Source organism: Phycodurus eques, chromosome 20, assembly GCF_024500275.1.
Source record: "Phycodurus eques isolate BA_2022a chromosome 20, UOR_Pequ_1.1, whole genome shotgun sequence".
NCBI lineage: Eukaryota > Metazoa > Chordata > Actinopteri > Syngnathiformes > Syngnathidae > Phycodurus > Phycodurus eques.
The window spans coordinates 6,391,034-6,411,035 of NC_084544.1; the positions used below are offsets into that span (position 1 = coordinate 6,391,034).

General features: G+C 41.4%; 1 protein-coding gene across 3 annotated transcripts in view; it reads right to left on the reverse strand.

Moving 5' to 3' along the window:
* Positions 1–9,423, reverse strand: part of trim71 (tripartite motif containing 71, E3 ubiquitin protein ligase) — a 33,682-nt gene extending 24,259 nt beyond the window's left edge. For 2 of the 3 annotated variants that reach the window (XM_061665330.1, XM_061665332.1), the window contains exon 1: positions 7,769–8,830. In XM_061665330.1, coding sequence (XP_061521314.1) covers positions 7,769–8,497 — 729 coding nt within the window. In that variant the 5' untranslated portion in view covers positions 8,498–8,830. Of the gene's footprint in view, positions 1–7,768; positions 8,831–9,163 lie in introns of those variants that run through there. The other variant, XM_061665331.1, reaches the window with a different exon arrangement.
* Between the last annotated feature and the right edge of the window lie 10,579 nt (positions 9,424–20,002).

The following is a 20,002-nucleotide window of genomic DNA, read 5'->3' on the forward strand; positions in this document are numbered from 1 at the left end:
CGTGGGAGAGGATGGTGTTGGCTTTGTGACTATAGAGGAGGGAAAAGAGCCTGTGGTGGATTCGGGGAAAAAGGGATGGAAAGGAGAAAGGTGAAAGGATATGCAGTCAAAGCAGCTACATTATGAACACATGGACATAACAGGTGCAGGTCAGCTTGTCAGACTAAAAAGGTCAAGTGACAGCAGCAGAAAATACCTTTACATCAAGCAGTCATGTATCAGAATCATCTTTATTTGCCAAGTATGTCCAAAAAACACACAAGGAATTTGTCTCCGGTAATTGGAGCCGCTCTAGTACGACTACAGACAGTCAATTGACAGAGAACACTTTTGAGACAAAGACCTTGACAAAAAAAACAATCACTGAGCAATAAAGGGTTGCTAGTTATCTGGTAATGCCGGTACATTGTTTTTATTGGGACAATTGTGCAAAAAGATGCAGTCCTCTAGCACTTAGAGCAGCTGTAAGAACGTAACGTAGCTGAGCATTAGCACTCAACGTTTTTAAGCAATTTTGGAGGTGGACTGATGTCAGATAATTCCTGTGACTACAGTGAACCGCCGTTTATAATAGGGAATACATTCCAGATCCGCCTGCAAGTGGGGGAAAAAAAAAAAAAAAAAAAAGGAATATGAAATAAATATGTAATGTTCACACAACCAACCATATTTTTAACAGAAGCATATAATTTTGTCTAACAAAAGTGTGTTAGCTTAATGCAAACCTATTACGCGAAATGCTATAGATGGGTTAACTGAAATTAGCTAGATGATACCCAATTATAAATCTTCAAACAACTTTTATTGTAAATACACACAGAGGAGCAACATATACAATCAGAGCATGCAACAATATTTACAGGCATATATTCTGTTTGCTTTGTGGGAACAGCGACTAACTGTGACCGGAGCTTAGTAGGGAACCTTCTGTGACTCTTTATGCTCTTAATTACGCTGCAGCTCTACCACTAGATCTCAGTGCTGCCCCGCATGTTGTGACGTAACATGGTACTACACTGAACGGGCGCAATCCTAATTTGCATGTCTGTACTTCGATCCCTCAGGCGGTACTGCATCAAAAACTGACATCAATGTGTAAAGGATATCACCACATGGGCTCAGGAACACTTCAGAAAACCAATGTCAGTAAATATAGTTCAGCGCTACATCCGTTCAGCGCTACATTCTGCATGTTACAACAGTGTGGCTTTGTAGTAAAAGTTTGCGGGTACTAGACTGGCCTGCCTGCAGTCCAGACCTGTCTCCCATTGAAAATGTGTGGCGCATTATGAAGCGTAGAATACAACAACGGAGACCCCGGACTGTTGAACAGCTGAAGCTGTACATCAAGCAAGAATGGGAAGGAATTCCACCTACAAAGCTTCAACAATTAGTGTCCTCAGTTCCCAAACGTTTATTGAATGTTGTTAAAAGAAAGGTGATGTAACACAGTGGTAAACATGACCCTGTCCCAGCTTTTTTGGAATGTGTTGCAGCCATAAAATTCTAAGTTAATGATTATTTGCTAAAAACAATAAAGTTTATCAGTTTGAACATTAAATATCTTGTATTTGTAGTGTATTTTCAATTAAATATAGGTTGAACATGATTTGCAAATCATTGTATTCTTTTTTTTTTTTTTTTATATTTAACACAACGTCCCAACTTCATTGGAATTGGGGTTCTAGTTTACCTTTCGTGTGGGTGAAAATGAAGATATCCAAATTTTGTAAGGATCTCAATCAAAAGTTACCTCCACCTTTGTAAGTGCTCCAACTTATTTTTAATACACTTGGACAAGAATGTGTCATGTCACCTAAACACAATCTCAATCAAATGAGGGCCCGTCATTTACAGTTGTATGTCCAAACTGAGAGAACTGGACGTTCAGCTACCAGGATCGTGATAAAGGCCCCGCCCTGTCTGTCTATTACATTTATAAGGGCCAAAGTGCTCAGGTGGACATCAAAAGCCAGGACACACACGCTCACGTCGCACAGGAAACAGGGCAATGCTGTCTATTACAGGGCACATGTTCCCTGTTAGAAGCCTGGAAGTCAGAACTTCATAATCCAACTCTGCTAACTATTTGTGCACTCCCACCAAAGTCCTATTCACAGGATAACTACGTGCAGATGGCAAAGGTTATTGGAAAAGAAAGAGTCACCGCCACACACCCGCATGGCCACTTCTAGGAGTGATGAAACTAAATAGCGACAGCTGACTAAAGGGGGCTTGCCTGCCTCCATAACTACCATTGTCTCGCAACACAAAAGGCGGGATAGCACTGACAAAATACAAACTACAAGGCCTTCCGTTTGCTTTGACTCAAATGCATTTGTAGGCTCAAGTTTCCTGAAACAATTTCAGTTACACAGGAGCATTTAACCGATTAATTTAACCTGACTTATTACTCAATAGAATACAGTCACAGCTACCTAATAAGACTATTTAGTGAGTTTGTGGGAGGTAATTCACAAGCACAGCCAGGCCCTTTGTCGCGGTGACGACCGTTTAATCTATAGCAAAGACTGACAGAGGATTATCATATCATTAGCCGCTCCTACGACCGAACGCCGCGTGGATTTGGGTGTCGGAGGGCGACGTCGCAGCAAGCCCAGGGCGCTCCTTCGATGTAATCCCATTTTCCATTTCATCTTCCACACACAAGCAAGGACTCGCTTGTGCCGTTGATGCAGTGGATGAGACGTGGCCCATCTTTATTTCAATCTCGCGGTAACACTTGATTAGACAAGACAACCATAGTTAACCCTTCAGTTCTATATTGGTTTTAATCAATAAGTAGAATCACAAAAATACCAGTTTTTTTAGACCGAGTACAAGTACTAATGTGTGTCAATAAACAATTTGAAGCACAATGACTCTTTGAAAAACTGTTCGCTATCTTCCAAACTGCACTTCACATGCTCAGGAAAGAACAGTATAATATATGAACGGTTGGTAAAGGGTGTCGTAGTTACAGAATGCTTTTATGAGTCAGAGTACAGACGTACGGTATTGCCATCAATACAGATATTGGTGTATCCCAAACAAAAATGACAGAACTGTAGACCTTTAGCATTTGAGGCTAGTGAAATATATGGACCCTATATGGTGGAATTATTTGTTGAAAACTTGAAAAGGTGCACATATTCCCAAGCTTACACTCCTCTTATTTGTTGAAAACTTGAAAAGGTGCACATATTCCCAAGCTTACACTCCTCTTGGTACGGGGTCAACCGCACAAATAATCACATAAATGTTGTGTCAACCAAGACTGGTCCTTGAATAAGTAGCTGTACTACAGCCAATTGCACAGTGGACATGCAGATGCAGAGGGTAAGGCTTTTTAGTCTGTTATAGTCCATAAAACAACCAAAACAGCCATAACGAGAAATTATTCTGCTTCGGTATTTCTACGCACACATCAAAGAAGGAGTTTCCCCACAAAGAGACCCGTGTTCATCACCACTTAAATGTGTCGTGGGCTAACTTGCGAAGCAAACCAAAGCAAATTTATTTATATACCACATTTCATACACAAGGTAACTCAATATGCTTTACTTTACTGTTGGCAACTTATTCCATTTGTGTACAGCATAATAGCTGAATGCTGCTTCACCATGTTTGCTTTGGACTCTGTGCTCCACTATTTCACCTGAGTCTGTCGATCTCAGAGCCCTACTGGGTTTGTATCCCATTAGCATTTCTTTCATGTATACAGGACCTAAACCGTTTAGTGATTTATAGACCAGTAGCAGAGCTTAAAAATCTATTCTAAAGCTGACAGGAAACCAGTGTAAAGACTTCAGAATTGGAGTTATATGCTCTGACCTCTTTGTTCTGTTCAGAACCCGAGCTGCAGCATTTTGAATGAGCTGCAGCTGTTTAGTGCTCATTTTGGGGACTCCAGTCAGAAGACCATTACAATAGTCAAGTCTACTTGCGATAAAACCATGGGTGAGCTTCTCCTGGTCTGCTTGACACATGTAAGCCTTCACTCTGAAAATATGTTCTTCAGATTGTAGAAGGCAGTTTTAGTAATTGATTTGATGACTGTTGAAAGTCAGGTCGGAATCTATCAGAACACCAAGGTTTCGGACTTGGTCTTTGGTTTTTAAAAGAGAGTGACTCTAGGTAATTTACTAACAGCAATCCTCTTTTCTTTATTGCCTAAAACAATTATCTCAGTTTGTTGTGGTTTAATTGAAGACATTTTTGGTTCATCCAGTTATTTATCTGTTTTAGACAGTAACACAACACCTCAATTGAACTGTAGTCATCTGGAGACACTGCTAGATATGACCGTGTCTCATCTGCATAGCTATGAAAGTTCTCAAGAATTTGACCCAAGGGTAACATGTACAGGCTGAACAGGAGGAAGCTAGTGAAATGTATGGACGGAATGTATGGTGGAATGATTTGTAGAAAACATGACAAGGTGCACATGTTCCAAAGGTTCCAGAATGGCGTGAACTGTGTTAGATGATGCGGAGCCCTTGATGTGACACACCCACAATGCTACTCGGCTCACAGGTAGAGAAAAGACCGACCTTCTCGTGTCATTCCCTCCCCCAGGGACCACAGCGAGTGAGGGGGGCTTTACTGGGAAAAGAAGCTCTTACTGGAAAACCGAGACAAGCTATTTACTGGCAATGCAGGGGGAGGGTCGCTGCGGATTTAAATTGGTCTCCGTAATGCCCTGAAAACTGCGGATTATGCTAATTGACTTCACCGATTACAATGAAACTGAGCTTGGTTGTTTCCTCACTATTGTCAAGAAAGTCAGATGAAGGACATATACGCATTCTGTTCATATTGCTAGCAAAGGTATGGAAAATTTCCAGTAAATTTCCATGGGAAATGGAAATATTTCAAATAGGAAACTTTCATGGAAATGCATGGGAATTGAGGGTAATTTCATAGGGAGACATCATATTCTATCATAAATATGAACAATGTTTTGTCATGAGCAACCATCCATGCAAAATAGATAGCACTGCTTAATCCCCACCACACACTGCACGATGCACTTTAACCCGATTGGACGGGACCATCGCAAAAAAATGACAGCTGGCGAATCACACCCACACATTGAGATACTGGCTATACAGAGCCCTGAACAGCGAGCCTGTATAGGCATTTCATGCTGCACATACAATATATAGTGCTTTATCACATTTATTAAACCATGAAAAAAATAAAGCTAGCGGTAAAAGTCCACTTCCATCAAATTTATTTTATTTGTATAATCTTTGATGTCCTTTGATCATGTTTGCAAGATAATTTGGATTGGAAACCCCCAAATGTCCTTTTAAACTATTCAAATTGGCCTTTTCCATCTGGCATTTGAGACGACACATGACACGTAAAATAAACTGCTATGATTGGATAGCTAATCCTCCCCAATTTAAATATGGAAAACAACTTGGCTCCGATTGGTCCATATCATGGCGTCTGCTAGCTTCTCAAGGTTTTGGACGGCCAAGCAGTCAATATAGCAACATTGTGTCATTCGATGTCTATCTATTATGGTGAAGCACAATTCATCAAGCGCTGTTTGTTGGCCCACTAATAAGGAACGTGATCTGAAAGGGGACGTGGTTGAACATTAAAAAGGGGGGGGAAACTTGAGTTTATGCTCGTCATCCACTCCCATTCATTTGAATTGAACCAGCCGTGACGATCAACAATGACTGCAAGTTCCACTAGTTCATCCACTGTTACATCATAAATATGGTATTGTTGTAACACTGTTTGATCCGTTATATACTATTTATATGGCTTGGGGGTGGCACGACGGCAATTCTGTATCTCTCACTCGCTTAAAACCCGGAAATATATTTTTAGCGTGAGTGAAAGCTAATGTGCATTTTGATAATTTTGTCATTTTTAGGGAAATTGTATGTTTTTGAGTATATCTGTATGTGCTGAACAATTTTTTTTGTATTATTTTATCGTTATGATAGCCCAGGTCCGTTTTAAACAATAAAAAATACCCGTTGTTGTGCATTTTAATTTTGAAAAAATATATATATTTGGCAGATACTGTACAGCATACATTTGTATGTTTTTGAATCAAGGGATAAATAAAAAAACATTTTTAATCCAATTTATCGATTGACTGAAAAAGTAATCGACAGATAATCTGAATATTTAAATAATCATTAGTTGCAGCCCTACACTCTATGCCCACGTACAAACGCATTGCAGTACTTTAATTTCTCTTTTTTTAACCACTTAATTCGGGTGGTGGCATATCCAAAGCTTACCTGCACCTCAAATTTTGGCTCGCAAAAAAAAAAAAAAAAAAAAAAAAAAAAAAATTAACAAATAAGACTGATCAGGCGACGGCTCGTAACTGGAAAAACCTGTCGGGGCACTCATAAATCAAGGTACTATTGTATTTGCATAAAATCTGGTTCTTTTACTCAAATTTATGCTAAAATATATTTTCCAACTAGATTTAAGTTCCCTATTAAGAGTCAACCTTCAATTTAGTAAATTCCTGGTTTATTCCCAGGGAAAGTTTGAAACTTTGAACAATTTGGAAAATTCCCAACATTTTGCAGCCCTACTAATGGCTAGTCAGAAAACAAGATGGCTGCCTTCTATCTGTAGCACACAGATTACATTCAGGAAGAAATTTCTTCTCCACACAAACCAGAGCTTAGACAAAAATACACCCTCTCCCGTCATACGTTATTCATTCAGACCATATGGCGCAACCAAGATAGTTTACTTTGCAGCCAACTTTATCCAGATCACATGATCAAACAAATAACTTTAGCATGGGTTGTTACTTCGGGGGGCCAGCCCTCTGCCCTGAATGCCTGGTGTGGTACACATTAGGCAGTCACTGCATGTATTTATGCATGTGTGTGTAAATGCAGCCATTTTGTCAGTGAGGAACTAGGCAAAGAGCCACTCAGTTCCCTTTGAATTTATTGCCATATGGTCCTCTGCCATATTGTATTATTTACTACAGTGATTTCCAACCACTGAGCCATGAGAGATCATCAGGTGTATCGCGGGAAATTATCTAATTTCCCTGTACTGGTCCAAAAATCTTTTACTCAAAATAACATATAGTGTACATGTTCATCTATGTCAGCGAAGCAGAGTGACCAGTAAAACTATCAAATGCTCTTCCACTAAATGTCAGAAGATACATAATTGACCTGTGTGGGCACTTTTTATGACATTTGTTTGTTAGTGTAGATTTTTGTAATGTAAAGGATGTGCTTCGAACTGAGGTTGGGAAACACTGCTACTACCAATGCTACAGATGTTGCATATTTTTATAATCTGGCAGTCTCCCATTTATCCCACTGATTGAGTAATACAATAAAAATAGATTTTGTATTATCAATAACACACGAGTTGCATTGACTGAAGTATCTGTGACTATGCATGTGTGTCGCTTTAAAAGGCAATGCCTGGCTTGGTAAGTGACATGGATGTCAGCAAATGAGATTGTAGAGTTGGGTGGCTTTAGACTGGTTAACCCATTAGCCAGTCTACATGTTGAATGACTCAGCGTGAGTTGCGGCCATCGGCAGCTCACGTATGAATGTGCTTATTGCGCGTTTGTTTTCTCACGGTTGTTCACTAAAGTGATTAAGAGTGCATCGACGGGTGTGTCTATACATGACCAAGTCAGAGTGGAAAAATGAACCTGTCGAAGCACCGTGGCAGAGATTTTGCTTCAACCTTTTTTTGTAAGCAAATTATTAAAGTTACTCGATTAATGGTGATTTTTGTTTACCTCATTCTCGTGATGTTGGCAGAAGCTCATGCGGTCCTGGAAGAGGGATAGCAGCGCAAAGTTGTTCTGCAGGGACTGGGCGAGAGACACCGACATGCCTGGTTGGCCCGGGTTGCTGTTGACTCGGCCCAGGTGAAGGTTCTCCCCAAGCCGCTCGATGAAGTGGTCCTTGGTGAGCCTCACCCGTTGATGTGCACGCACGCAGTTGTCACACAGATACTCTTGGCAGTCGAGGCAGTGGGACGTGGCCAGGTTCTCCTCGTCGCAGGAGTTGCACTGAGGCTCTCTCGTGAGATGGGGGTGCAGAATGCCTCCGTGGGCGTTATGGAAACCAGAGGAGCCCAAGCCTCCTCGATGGGGGTGGTGGTGGCCATTCTTGTTCTGGATCTGCTCGTCGGTGCTCACCACCACATCCAACAAGTTGCTAAAGAGGAAGTTGGAGGAAGGAAGGGAGTCCACGCCGGCCTCAGAGATGGACACCTTCTGGTCGCAAGTGGGGCAGCGTAATTTGAGTGGGTCTCCGGGGCTGCGCTGGCCCTCCAGGCACTGCCTGCAGAAGGCATGTAGGCAGGGCAGGACGTGCAGTCTCCTGCTGGTCTGGCTGGAGGATGAAGAGGTGTGAGAGGAGGAGGAGGAGGTGGACGAGCTGGAGGAAATGGGGGCTGAGGAGCCGCACAGCTCCTTGCAGAGCGGGCACGTCTGCAGGTCCGAGTCTGGAAACGAAGCCATCTGTGGCGTCACCACAAACACAAGGCTCAGTTTACAGTTGAGGTATACATTTGCGGACACGTCAAGCTGATGTGTCGAATTGCAAAATTGTAGTTGCTTGAGGTAGATTCATGAGGCATTAAAGTCACTTCACCGGGGAGAAGGGTGTTCATCTGAGAACATATATGTCTCTACTACATAACTTGGATGTGATGGAGAGGGAAAAAAATAAAAATCAAAGAGGTAGTCGTAGTCTAAATTGAGCTATCAGGTGGCAGTAAGGCGTTATCAATCAATCCCTGAAACGTGACAACGTCGAACGTTATTGATTCTGTGTGGAGCCAAGTGGTGATATATTGAGGCTCATAAAAAAAAAAAAAAAAAAAAAAAGAAAGAAAGAAAGAAAAAGAACGAATCTGGAGTGACTCTGGATCGGCGTCTAGGTGGAGAGTGCTCGGGTTCTCCTCCCCCACCGGTTAGGCAACATGACCACGGAGCTTGGCGTTCGGGAGAAAAACAGCTGTTTAGTTCAGTTCTTGTGTTTTCGCCCCCGACGGATCAGCATCGGTGGGGATTCAGTTTGGAGTCGAACCTCGAAACTAACGGTGGTCGACAGTTCAGCAAAGCGACAACCACAAAGCGTACATTGCGTGGCGAGGACGTTAAAAACAACATGTAGTCTCTTACAGATAACCCTTGTAGCAGAAATTGGTCCACCTCCTAGCTACCCTTCCTTCCCCACTCGGTGAGCTGGCTCTCGGCGTGGAGGAATTTCACGCAGGCTTTTCCTCAGACTGCATGGGCAAAGGGGAGGGGGCGAAGACTCGGTCCAAGCCTCCACTCGGTCCTCCTCACTTTTTTTTTTTTGCTTCCTCTCCGGGAAAGAACCAACGACACGGGTTGAAGAGCTCCCACGGGCGCCTGTTGCCCTAACTGTGGCTCCGAGAGCTGCTCCGCTTCGACTGAGGAGGGGGAAAAAAAATGGACCCACTTCCGCTGCAGGGACTGGGAGGAAGGGGAGGGGCGGTCGGAAGGGTGAGGGGGGTACATCGCACTCGTACCCTAGTCAGCGGACGTGTGCGCGCGACCCTCTTTCGCGTTTTGACGAATAAATAAAAAATAAAACAAATTTAAAAAATATTATTGAAAAAATAAAGAAATACACATCTCTTGGCGCTATTACTGCACAGGTAAACCTGAGTAAAACGACACCCGACTATAGCTAGAGTCGTTCATTAGATTTGATTTACAGTCCCCCAGGAAGTAACCGTATCCCGGCGGCGCATCGAGCTAACATGATTGACGCTAATATTGTTGTACCGGCCCATTAAGTTGTTAGTTTTAAGCAGAAATTGTTTCACTGTATTGAATATAAATGTTTACCCTATGAAATAGTACTCACAAATCACAGTGTGGAGCCTACACGTAGGAAGTTAAGTCATACAACGTATAAATCAATCATGAATGTAACGTATTAACCACGCCGATTTCTCTACCTACTCTCTTCGTTCCTGGTTAGGATATTGTTAACCAATACTTTGCTAGACCTAAAATTTGAATTGAAAGATTGAAAAAGTAACTTAATTGTCATTAATTGGGGAAAATATTACTTAAAACAATCTTGGAGCAAATAATTTAAGTTTACTTGCCGAGGTGCTGCATTTTTTAAATTTTATTTTGTATCTGGTATTTTTTAATGTTTATTTTTAGGCTTTTACTCATTTTCACTGTGTGGACTTTATTTCACAGAAAATATATGTAGAGCAAATGATTTAGTGTGCAGTACTTGCTAAAGTGCCACTTTCAAAAAATATATATTTTCTATCTTATATTTTTACCTAATCTCGTTTTTTTTCTTTTAATTGTAGAAAATATGTAAAAAACAAAAACTCTTCAACTGACATATAGGTCGTATACTGTCACACAGCAGCAGCTTAGGCCCAAAGGCCCAGAGGATGACAAAACTCTTACAAAAATGAAAAATAGTTGTCAACTCTTCTTCATCAATAGTTGTGGAGGAAGTAACTTTTTTTCCCCCCCAAAGTATCATCTGACCATTGACAATGTTAACGTGAAATAACATCAGACATGCATGATGAAGGTCTGTGTTGACTTGCCCTGAGGTAATTCCCAAAGATTTAAAAAAAAAAAAAAAAAAAGAAATGTGTGCTTTACATGACACTAAATTTGACTAATCCTCAATCCATAATTGAATGTTATGGGTCCATATAGTTGCTGACTGATGCATGAGTAACATTATCCTTTTACAAATATCTTTAGAGCAAACTGTTGTGGACCCCAAATCACACACACAAAAAAGCCTTTTCTGACAAATCATGATTAGAGGTTATTACACACAGTACTTATGACAAACTTACCATATACAATTTCCTATTTTCTTTCACAAAGATAATTGGCAAAAAGCAAGTCCTTCAGCAAGAATCTATTTTTGTCCATTTGCTGTGTATTCACTTTATGGCTCATAATGGTTGATCCATAAACTAAGTAGGCTAATTGTACATTAGACAGCCACTATAAAGTGGCTGTGTCATGCTTGGGCTCCCCCCTCTTCACAAATAATAGTTCAGAGAATTCTGACAGTGAGAGCATTTGATCAGGACTTGTCATGCAATTCTAAAAACAAAAACTTGAGAAAATGTATTGTTTTAAAAAAAAAAAAAAAAAAAAAAAAAAAAAAAAAGCGCCACATTTGTTTGACTGTTGCAGCATAGTTTTGTTGTTGTGAATTTAACAGGTTCCATGGAGGCCTTAATAAAAAAAGAAAATAAAAAAATGAACTGCACCCCCCCTCCCCCAAAACGTTGCAAGCATTACGAAGTTAAATTAAAAAAAAAAAAAAAAATGTCAATAGAATTTAGCATACGCCACGAAACAGTTATTTTGGTCTCCATGACTCCAAAATGTTATTCGCAAATATTCAATTATTCGTCATATTCAAACATTTTTAGTGGAGTAATTTAAGACTACTAATACACATTGTGTAACAGAACATTTAAAGCAGAACATTTAAAAACACTATAAACAAAAATATACAGGCACAGTATTTAAACTGGCAACTACAATTTGTCATCACTCATACAATAATCAAGTCACATTTTCAAAAATGTAACATTTGCATTTAATTGGATCCACTTTTTTTTTTTTTTTTTTAATACATCTTATTTTATAAATTTATGTATTCCACAACTCGTTCGCCCAGATTAGATTGCTCCGCAGCCAGCATCGGGCCGAGACGATGCTGAGCGTGAAGACTTGTTCCTGTGAGGAGTTCACAGTCGTGTAGTGGACCACCAGTTTGGGCTGAGGGATGAGCGCCGCGGAGAGCAGGCGGCTACCAGCCGAGAGGTACTCCCTCTCGCTCTCCTGACTCCTGTAGGAGGAGGGGAACAGTCACATGCAGGTAACAGTAACAGTGCATTCACATGTAGATGAGGTATTACCTTTTTAGGGTGATGCTGACGGAGGAGGTTGTCGTTTCAGAAAGGGGGAGAATGTGTGACGCATTGACAGTGATTAACATCTCAAATGTGAGCGCTAGTTCCACCTCCCCCAGTCGACTGGGGACAATCAGTGCCATGAACCCAGCGGGGGCCGATACGGCTGGGTAATAGCCGGCAGTTAGAGAGTCTTATGGATACACAAATACGTGGGAGTCAGGGAATGCAGACAGACTGGCAAAAACACTGCAACTGTGTGTACTCATTAAGCAAAGAAAGGGATAGGACCTTTGTCCTCCACTTACGTCTGAAGACTTCTCGTGCACGAAGCCAGTGGTTCTGTTTCCCCAGCCGGTGTAAAAGCGTCTGCAGCACAGCGCCTTCTACTGGCAGCTTTCTAGAGAGCATGAAGTCCACCGTGTTTGAGGCTACAGGAAGCATCATTCTGTCCACGCACACTTGGAGGTGAGCATTAAACAGCGGGATGTACTTAGTGAGGTCAACCTGGTCTGGGGTAATAGAGAAAGACATCTCATCCATCCATTTTCTAGGCTGCTTATAGAGCGAGCCTATCCCAGGTGACTGCGCGCGAGGGCGAAGTACACACCGAACTGGTCGCAAGTCAATTACAGGGCAACACAGAAAGTAGTAGTAGGCTAAACATCCAATTTAGGAAACATTCAACACTTGTAAACTGGAAACCAGATAAGAAATTTTAGGACGGACGCTTTATTTTGCCTCATGACTCGGCCTCATTTGCATATATCAGTATTACTACACTACTGGGTCCTTTGTTGCTTAATGATGCTCTGTACTTTTGTGTTTACATCCTAAATGTATGTTTTGTTATAGTGGCTTATTTGCTGTAGAGCAGCCCCAACCACCTGAGACAAATTCCTTCTTTTTTAACATACTTGGCCAATAGAGATGATTCTGATACTCACCATTTGGGGAAAAAAAATCCAGTATTTAAAAAATTCTCCAATTTTTATTAAATATTTTGTGATATCAATGGAAATAAAAATACATTCTTCTGATTGTGAACAGTTTTTTTTCCTCTTTTGGATATGGATGAAACCTGTCACATACAGTACCAGTGATTGGTCAAAAGATGATTTCGTCATCTGACAAAAGTGAAGCAGTGAAACTCTGACCTGATTGGACAGCGTTTTCACATTGTGTGACAACACATAAGCTGTCTGCTGGGTTAAATACATTTGTGATGTCACAAGAAGCTTCTACACATTTGTACACACACTGACAGAGACAAGTCACAGAGAGATACATTTCTCTATGCTTTTGCTGTTATTTTAACGCTGGCCAATGTCTTTTGGGCTGTGCAGCAGTCACACTTGAGCTAAAGTGAAGCTAATCACATCAGAGCTCACTAGAAAACAGGCCTAGAATACCAATCAAGCGGCTTCATTCTCAAACGTTCGATTTAAAACTTGACAAGTGTGAAAAAAGCCTTAACATTACCTGTAATTGAATAGAAGAAAGGAACTTAAAACTATGCATGTTCTCTCACCATTGGGCTCTTGTATTCCTGGGAGATTACACAGGACCTCCAATGCATCTCTGTGTGAGGCTTTTGCAGCCAGATGCATGAGCACACGGCTTCTACTCTCCAGGTCAGAATGCTGACTCGGCCACGCGCTTGAACTCACGAACCATTTGTTCTCTACAGTCAAAAAGTTTGCCACAAGATCATTATTAAAACAAGTCTCGGGGACGCTCATCAATTCAAAGTGGAGAATACCTTGGAGAGTTTTGAGAGCTCCTTCCAGGCTGCCGCTGAAGAGGAAGTGCTCTGCTGCCACGGTGATCAGGTGGCAGCGTGACCCTCTGTCCTCATTCCCGAACAAACCTTTCAGCATCGAGTAGTTGACCTTCGATTGGGACAGCACCTCAACCACCCTCCGACCCTAACACAGATACAAAGCCAGTTATTAAATGTATGTGATTATATTTAATTTCGTATGCTTTTCCAATAGTTGACAGAAGGTACAATTAACTTGTGGATCCAACTGTTGCCATTCACTCAACTGAATAATAGCTTTGTGTTGAAATAAACTGTTCACACAGAGTACAAGTATATTTATGAGTAAATTAAGACGAGATCACTATTTCAGTACATCTACACACACACACACACACTGATTTTTTTTTTTTGGGTGGTGTGCCATGGCATTATAAAATGTGCCTTGGCTCAGTAAAAGTTGGGAAAGACTCCTGTAAGGTGCAGTGACAGAAACAGATTTATTCCAAAAATCCAATTCCAAATGTTTTTTTAGCTGGATGTGTTTACCTTGGCCCACTGTTGAGTTTTATGGTATCTCAGCATGAGTGAGAGTCCAATTCTCCCAAAGAAACTAATCAACAGCGAGTTTGGGTCCTCATTGTGACAAACTGTAAGGGAGAGCGAAAACCAAAAATGCTGTTGTTAAAATGAACAAAAAGAGTTTCAGAAGAAATGCCGGTAAACACTTTTTTAATTCATTGTGCTTACTTGTCTGAGCGAATGGCGCAAACGGCACAGAAAGCGTATCTTTGCTCTCGGATAGAAGAGCAACAGCAATGTGCCCGCTGAGGCGCTCCAGTTGGCCCGGATGTTGGCTCGGTGTGCAAATAGAGCGAAATGCCTCGCCCATGAGGCGCCAGTCCTCTTGCTTTGCACAAAGCTGGCAAGCACAACAATGTTGGCAAGTCAGAGTAACGCAACACATTCCAAACTGCTCTTTCGTGTGGACGAGTTGATTGGAAAAAAAAAAAAAAAAAGTGACCAACCTCCATCTCCACAATGACATGAGCCAAGTACAAGGAGTCTGAAATGGGCAGACTGGTGGAAACAAATCTTTGATATCAAAAGAGACAGACATTCAAGACAAGAGCATCAACAAAATCAGATCACGAATTGGGAATAGAACAAGATCATATAGTGTTCCCCCTGCTATTCGCAAGGGAGCGGGAATGACCCCCCCACTCCCCAAAAAAAAGTGGTTTATAATTGCCTTTGTGGCCAATATGGCGGCAAAGCACTACTTTTCTGTTCGACAGGGTTATCCCTGCTCTAAGTGAACCTCCTCTCCTTTAACACAGTTCCTTGGCACCCAGATGCTACAGGATGGCACCAAAGCAGTACGTTATTGGACAGGGCTTTGGTTTGAGCACCAAAACAGCGACTCGTTCCAAAAGTAAAAAAAATAGATAAAATTCTGTGGAATTTGTGAATTTTGGAAAACAGGTGAATTTTTGAGTAGCGAACTACAAATTAACTGGGGAACACGAATTAATAAAATCTACTCACCTTTGTTTAGCAGGCATATTTGCATGCATTATCTTCTGGAATTCAGGAGTGTTTTTAACACAGTCAAAGCAACCCACGCTCAGCATTAAATTTTCATTGGCCATCTGTCAGGAAATGAAAACCTAATAACGCACACGCAAACATACACAAAATAGGTGAAATGCAGGTGTTCATTTACCTTGTAAGTGAGCTGAATAAGGCAAGGTACAACACTAATGAAGCCTTTCACTCTTACAAAGGTGAAAAGGGCAAGCATGAACTCATGAGTCGGCTGGTAAGAGGGAGAGAAAAAGCAGTTCTGAGACTGTATTGAGCAGAGGTGTCAAACGTACAGCCCGCAGGCTACAGCCGGCCTTGTAAAGGGTTCAAATCTGGTATGTAGGGTTAGAGAACACATGAACTACTATTTTTCAAAATATCCATCCATTTTCCATACCGCTTTATCCTCACAAGGGTGGCGGGCGTACTGGAGCCTATCCCAGCTATCTTCGGGCGAGAGGCGGGGTACACCCTGAACTGGTCGCCAGCCAATCGCAGGGCACATGTAAACAAACCATTCACACACACATTCACACCTAAAGCCAATTTAATTGTTGCTAATCTTGTCAGCTGGTGGTCCAACTGGCGACCACTTAAATGACATTCTGAAATTGGCTGCTACTCAGGGATTTGACTTCAAGTATTGATGCATTTGTGAATGCTAAAAGATGCCAAGTTTCTGATGTAAGCATATATATATGCATGCTTACATCAAAAATAATATATAAAATGCAGCGCAACCGTTGCACTGTGAAGACAGTTCTTTTATAATGAATATCTACAGTAGACATATTTTGAGATACTGAAAATTGCAAAATGTCAATTAACAGCTTCAGTTCAAAGGTTTGGTGTAATCCTTTAGTTTTTTTATGCAGTCACAACTTGTATTTTCATACATTTACAGTAGGCTGATAACTGCACCCTCTTTCACTTGAGTTTGATGGATGTGGAATTTGATTTAAATGGTTTTATAAACTGTACATATATACTGTTGATCCACAAGTTGTACATGTGTAAATGAAAAAAAAAACCGATTCATAATACTATTGAAATAAAAAATTTTTTTAAGAAATATCAGATTACTCTGATTTGCAACAAGATAAATGGAAATACGGACTTGCAATTATTTGCATCATAACAATTGGAATATTTTGGAAGAGTCTTATTAAGCCACAAATATATTGTTCTGGACCACTTGAGATCAAATTGTAGTGAACGTGGCTTATGAACTAAATGAACTGGCTCTTTGGGCCAGTGTTTTCTACAGTATTATTGCGGCACAGAACTCTCCCAAAAATCAACATTCTGCCACATGCTCGTCTACAAAACACATTACAGAATAGCTCATTGAAACTCAAACTGACCACTATCTTGTGAGCCAAGCTGACTCCGAGTACTGACAAGACATCATACATGATGCCTGCTTTGAGCAGAGCCCAGAGGAGTGACAGAAACACTGGCATGGAGAAAAACGTTCCCGGGGGGTTGTTTTGGTAGTAGCTTGTGAACAAAGCTCCTGAAAAGAACAAGTACAAGACAAAAGTGAAGACAGGGGCATGCAGATTGAGAGATGATTTGATGCATTGGATCACATTAGACGGTTACGGTGTGCTTAATGGAGTTTATACAGCTCATTTTTAGGGTACAGGATAAATTTCTAGTTGTACCTGCTTTCTGGAGGCACATTGGATTTTTGGTGAAGCATGCCACAGTGTTGACACAGAACTGGAAAAAAAATAAAACAATCCAGATTCAGTCAAGCTTTTCATTTGAAATATAGCAGGGGGTGTTGTAGACTATACAATAACTACAGTATCTCGCCACTTGATAGTCACCAGCATGAACACTTCTAATCTCAGTAGAACTACGCTCCTGCAGTTGCACAGAGTGGCGGTGCACTGCTGTTGACCCCCCAATTATTTCCATGGGACAAGGTTTTCAAAATCTGAACAAATAAATCGTGAGTTCGTCCAGGAACACTGTTTTACCTCAGAGGTTCCACTGTATATTCAAAGGTTCTGGTTGCTGCTCATAGCCAAGAGTTTACCTTCTCGTCACCCTCCATCGGCACATGCAGGTAGCGGCACTTCTTGTAGCCACAGGACTGCGATTCACTGAAGAACAGCCTGCAGTACTGAATGTGCAACAGGGTAAGAGGAGTTCTCACACTACTGAAATGGCTCTCGAAAATTGCAAATGCCTCACAAGACAATTAGGATGAGAAATAGTAATCTGCTATATTAAAATGTTTTTGAAGAATATACAAGTCCTTTTATTAAATTTGGTCAGTAGTATTTGCCAAATCCCAGTGACATTTAAATACATCCACACATTTGTTCGACCGGAAGATAGTAACCTTTCCTTATTGATGCAATACTTACAGAATTAAGTTTCTGACACCTAGGTTCAGTGTTGTTTGCAGGGTTTGGCATCGATGGACCTGTATGAAGAGTTGCCAAAGCAACAGTTATAAACAACCATTCAAAAGTACTTTCTACAAAAACCCCAACACTGTTGTGCTGCTTTCATTTCCACTTACCATCTCTCACTGTCCAAGGTGAAGGGACAGAGTTATGCAGTTCATTCACTACCTGAATGTGCACGTGCCTGTTTTAAAAGGACAATCAATGCAAAACTAAGAACCCTTTGCATTGAAATGTTTGAAAACATACCTTTCCAGAAAGCCTCTGCTTGTATTGCTGCTGGCATTATATTTACCCTGTTCAATAACACAACATTAAAACACGCTACTAATGTTCATTAGTAGCAACCCATTACTACTGGTTTGGTTTGGTATTCTACCATAAATATGTTGCTCTGGCTTTTGGGAGAGCTACTGCCTTTCTTAGGTCTCCAGGGCCTGCTTGAGTTCTCCTCTGTAAAATTCGAAAGTGTGTAACTATCATTAGATACCTTGAGATCCTTTCAAAAAAAGACATCACTCATGTATTAGTTTTGGTTAACCATGCTTAGAGATTGCCTGTGGTCTGCCAACTACAAAAGGAAATAAATGTTTTTTGCTGTGTGGCACGTCATAACTTTGAGCAAGATCCTTAAATTGGCCATACCGTCATCTGGACTGGTGCATTGAAGATTTATATTAACTGGGGTCAAACTGAAACACAAGTAATATAGTGCAGTATGTTGTCATAATAGGCACCCGGGAGATGTAGTCAAATATGAAGATTTACCTCGGTTTTAAAGTCTGTGACACTCCATATGTCACCAAAGTCTTTGGGTCTTCATGAACTCTGTTGGGACCCAGTTTCAGCAGACTCTCCTGCGGTAGGTTGCCAAAGAGCTCTGAGTCATCGTGGTTTACATTAACAAGTAGGATATCACGTTGATATGCCGTGAACTCATCCAAAATGCACAACTGAGCGTCTCCACCTGCCCCACTTTCACTTGGACATCCACCATCATCATTATCGTCATCTGCTAGCTCGGATGAACTTGAGCCTGGTTCACTAGCAGAAGATGGCTGACCCTCACAATTGCATGCTTCACCATCATCATCTAAAGTGCTGGGGGAAGAGGTGGCTTTGGAGAGATCTGCCGAACCGTCCAGGCTCGTCGTCTGCTCCAGCTGTTGATCCGATTTAACTTGTACCTCATTGACTTCTTCATCAGTTCCTTCCAAACGCCCACCATCATAGCTATCATTTAGATCACCGCTTCTGCCAAAAGAGGATGAATGTTCAACTGATGCGAGAGGAGCAGATGACATTACATCTGTTTGTGCAAGATCATTTGTGTAGTTTTCCAGGTTTATCAATCCATTCACAATTTGCCACTTGCTGTGCCAGGTTATGTATGTGCGTGCACAGGAATCTTTTTTTTCTTTAAAATGGACCCTGACCCTCTGGCAGGAGAATGACGCTGGGTCATCATCGAACAATCCTGAGGTCTCCTCCGGAGTTTCGCAAGATTCCTCAGGGACACAATTATCTTTCACTTTGACACTGAAAGTGTTGCATGTCCAAACTTTCAGCTCTGCAAGCGACTGACTATGATTGTTCAAAGTCCTGCAACTTTTTTCCTCCTCATTTAAAAATCTGTTGTGTTTCATGGTTTTCAGGTCTGGAGTGAGTTTCAGAGTGTCATTCTTAATATAATCAACGTTATTTATTTTGTCCACATGCATCTCCTTTAATGTGGCGTCACATTCCTTTCGAGGGTCGGACTCAACGCCATGCTCTCCTGTAGGGTTTCCAGTCAACGTGGAAGCCGACCAGGTTGCAGAGACATCATCATTCTTCCACCCCTTGAAGAACGGACGAGTGGTAGGGTTAATTAAGTTAGCTCTGTCTTCGTATAATTGCAATCTTGGACCCGAAATAACATTTTGGTCCTCCTCGCTTCCATTTTTGTGGTGCCCTGAACAACAGGGCCTGAGCTGAAATCCAGCAGCTATCATGTCCTGTTTGAAGCAATGCACAGTCTCAGTCTTGAGAACATTTGGTAGCACAAAGCCACAATCATGGCAACTTGCATCAGCGTTTAAGACAACATCACAGAGGTTGACTTTTGGGTAGAGGTCTTCCTTAAGTGCTTGAGTGGCTTTGTGCTGTTCTGGGCAAGGATCAATGTTTTTTTCCACTTGCTTGGCCAGTGTCCTCCTCTGAGGAGAAATAAACTTACAGTCACTACAGAAACCACAGCCAGAGGTTTGAACAATTCTTCTCAAAGAGCCTTCTGAACCAGTGAGGGATGTAGAGATTG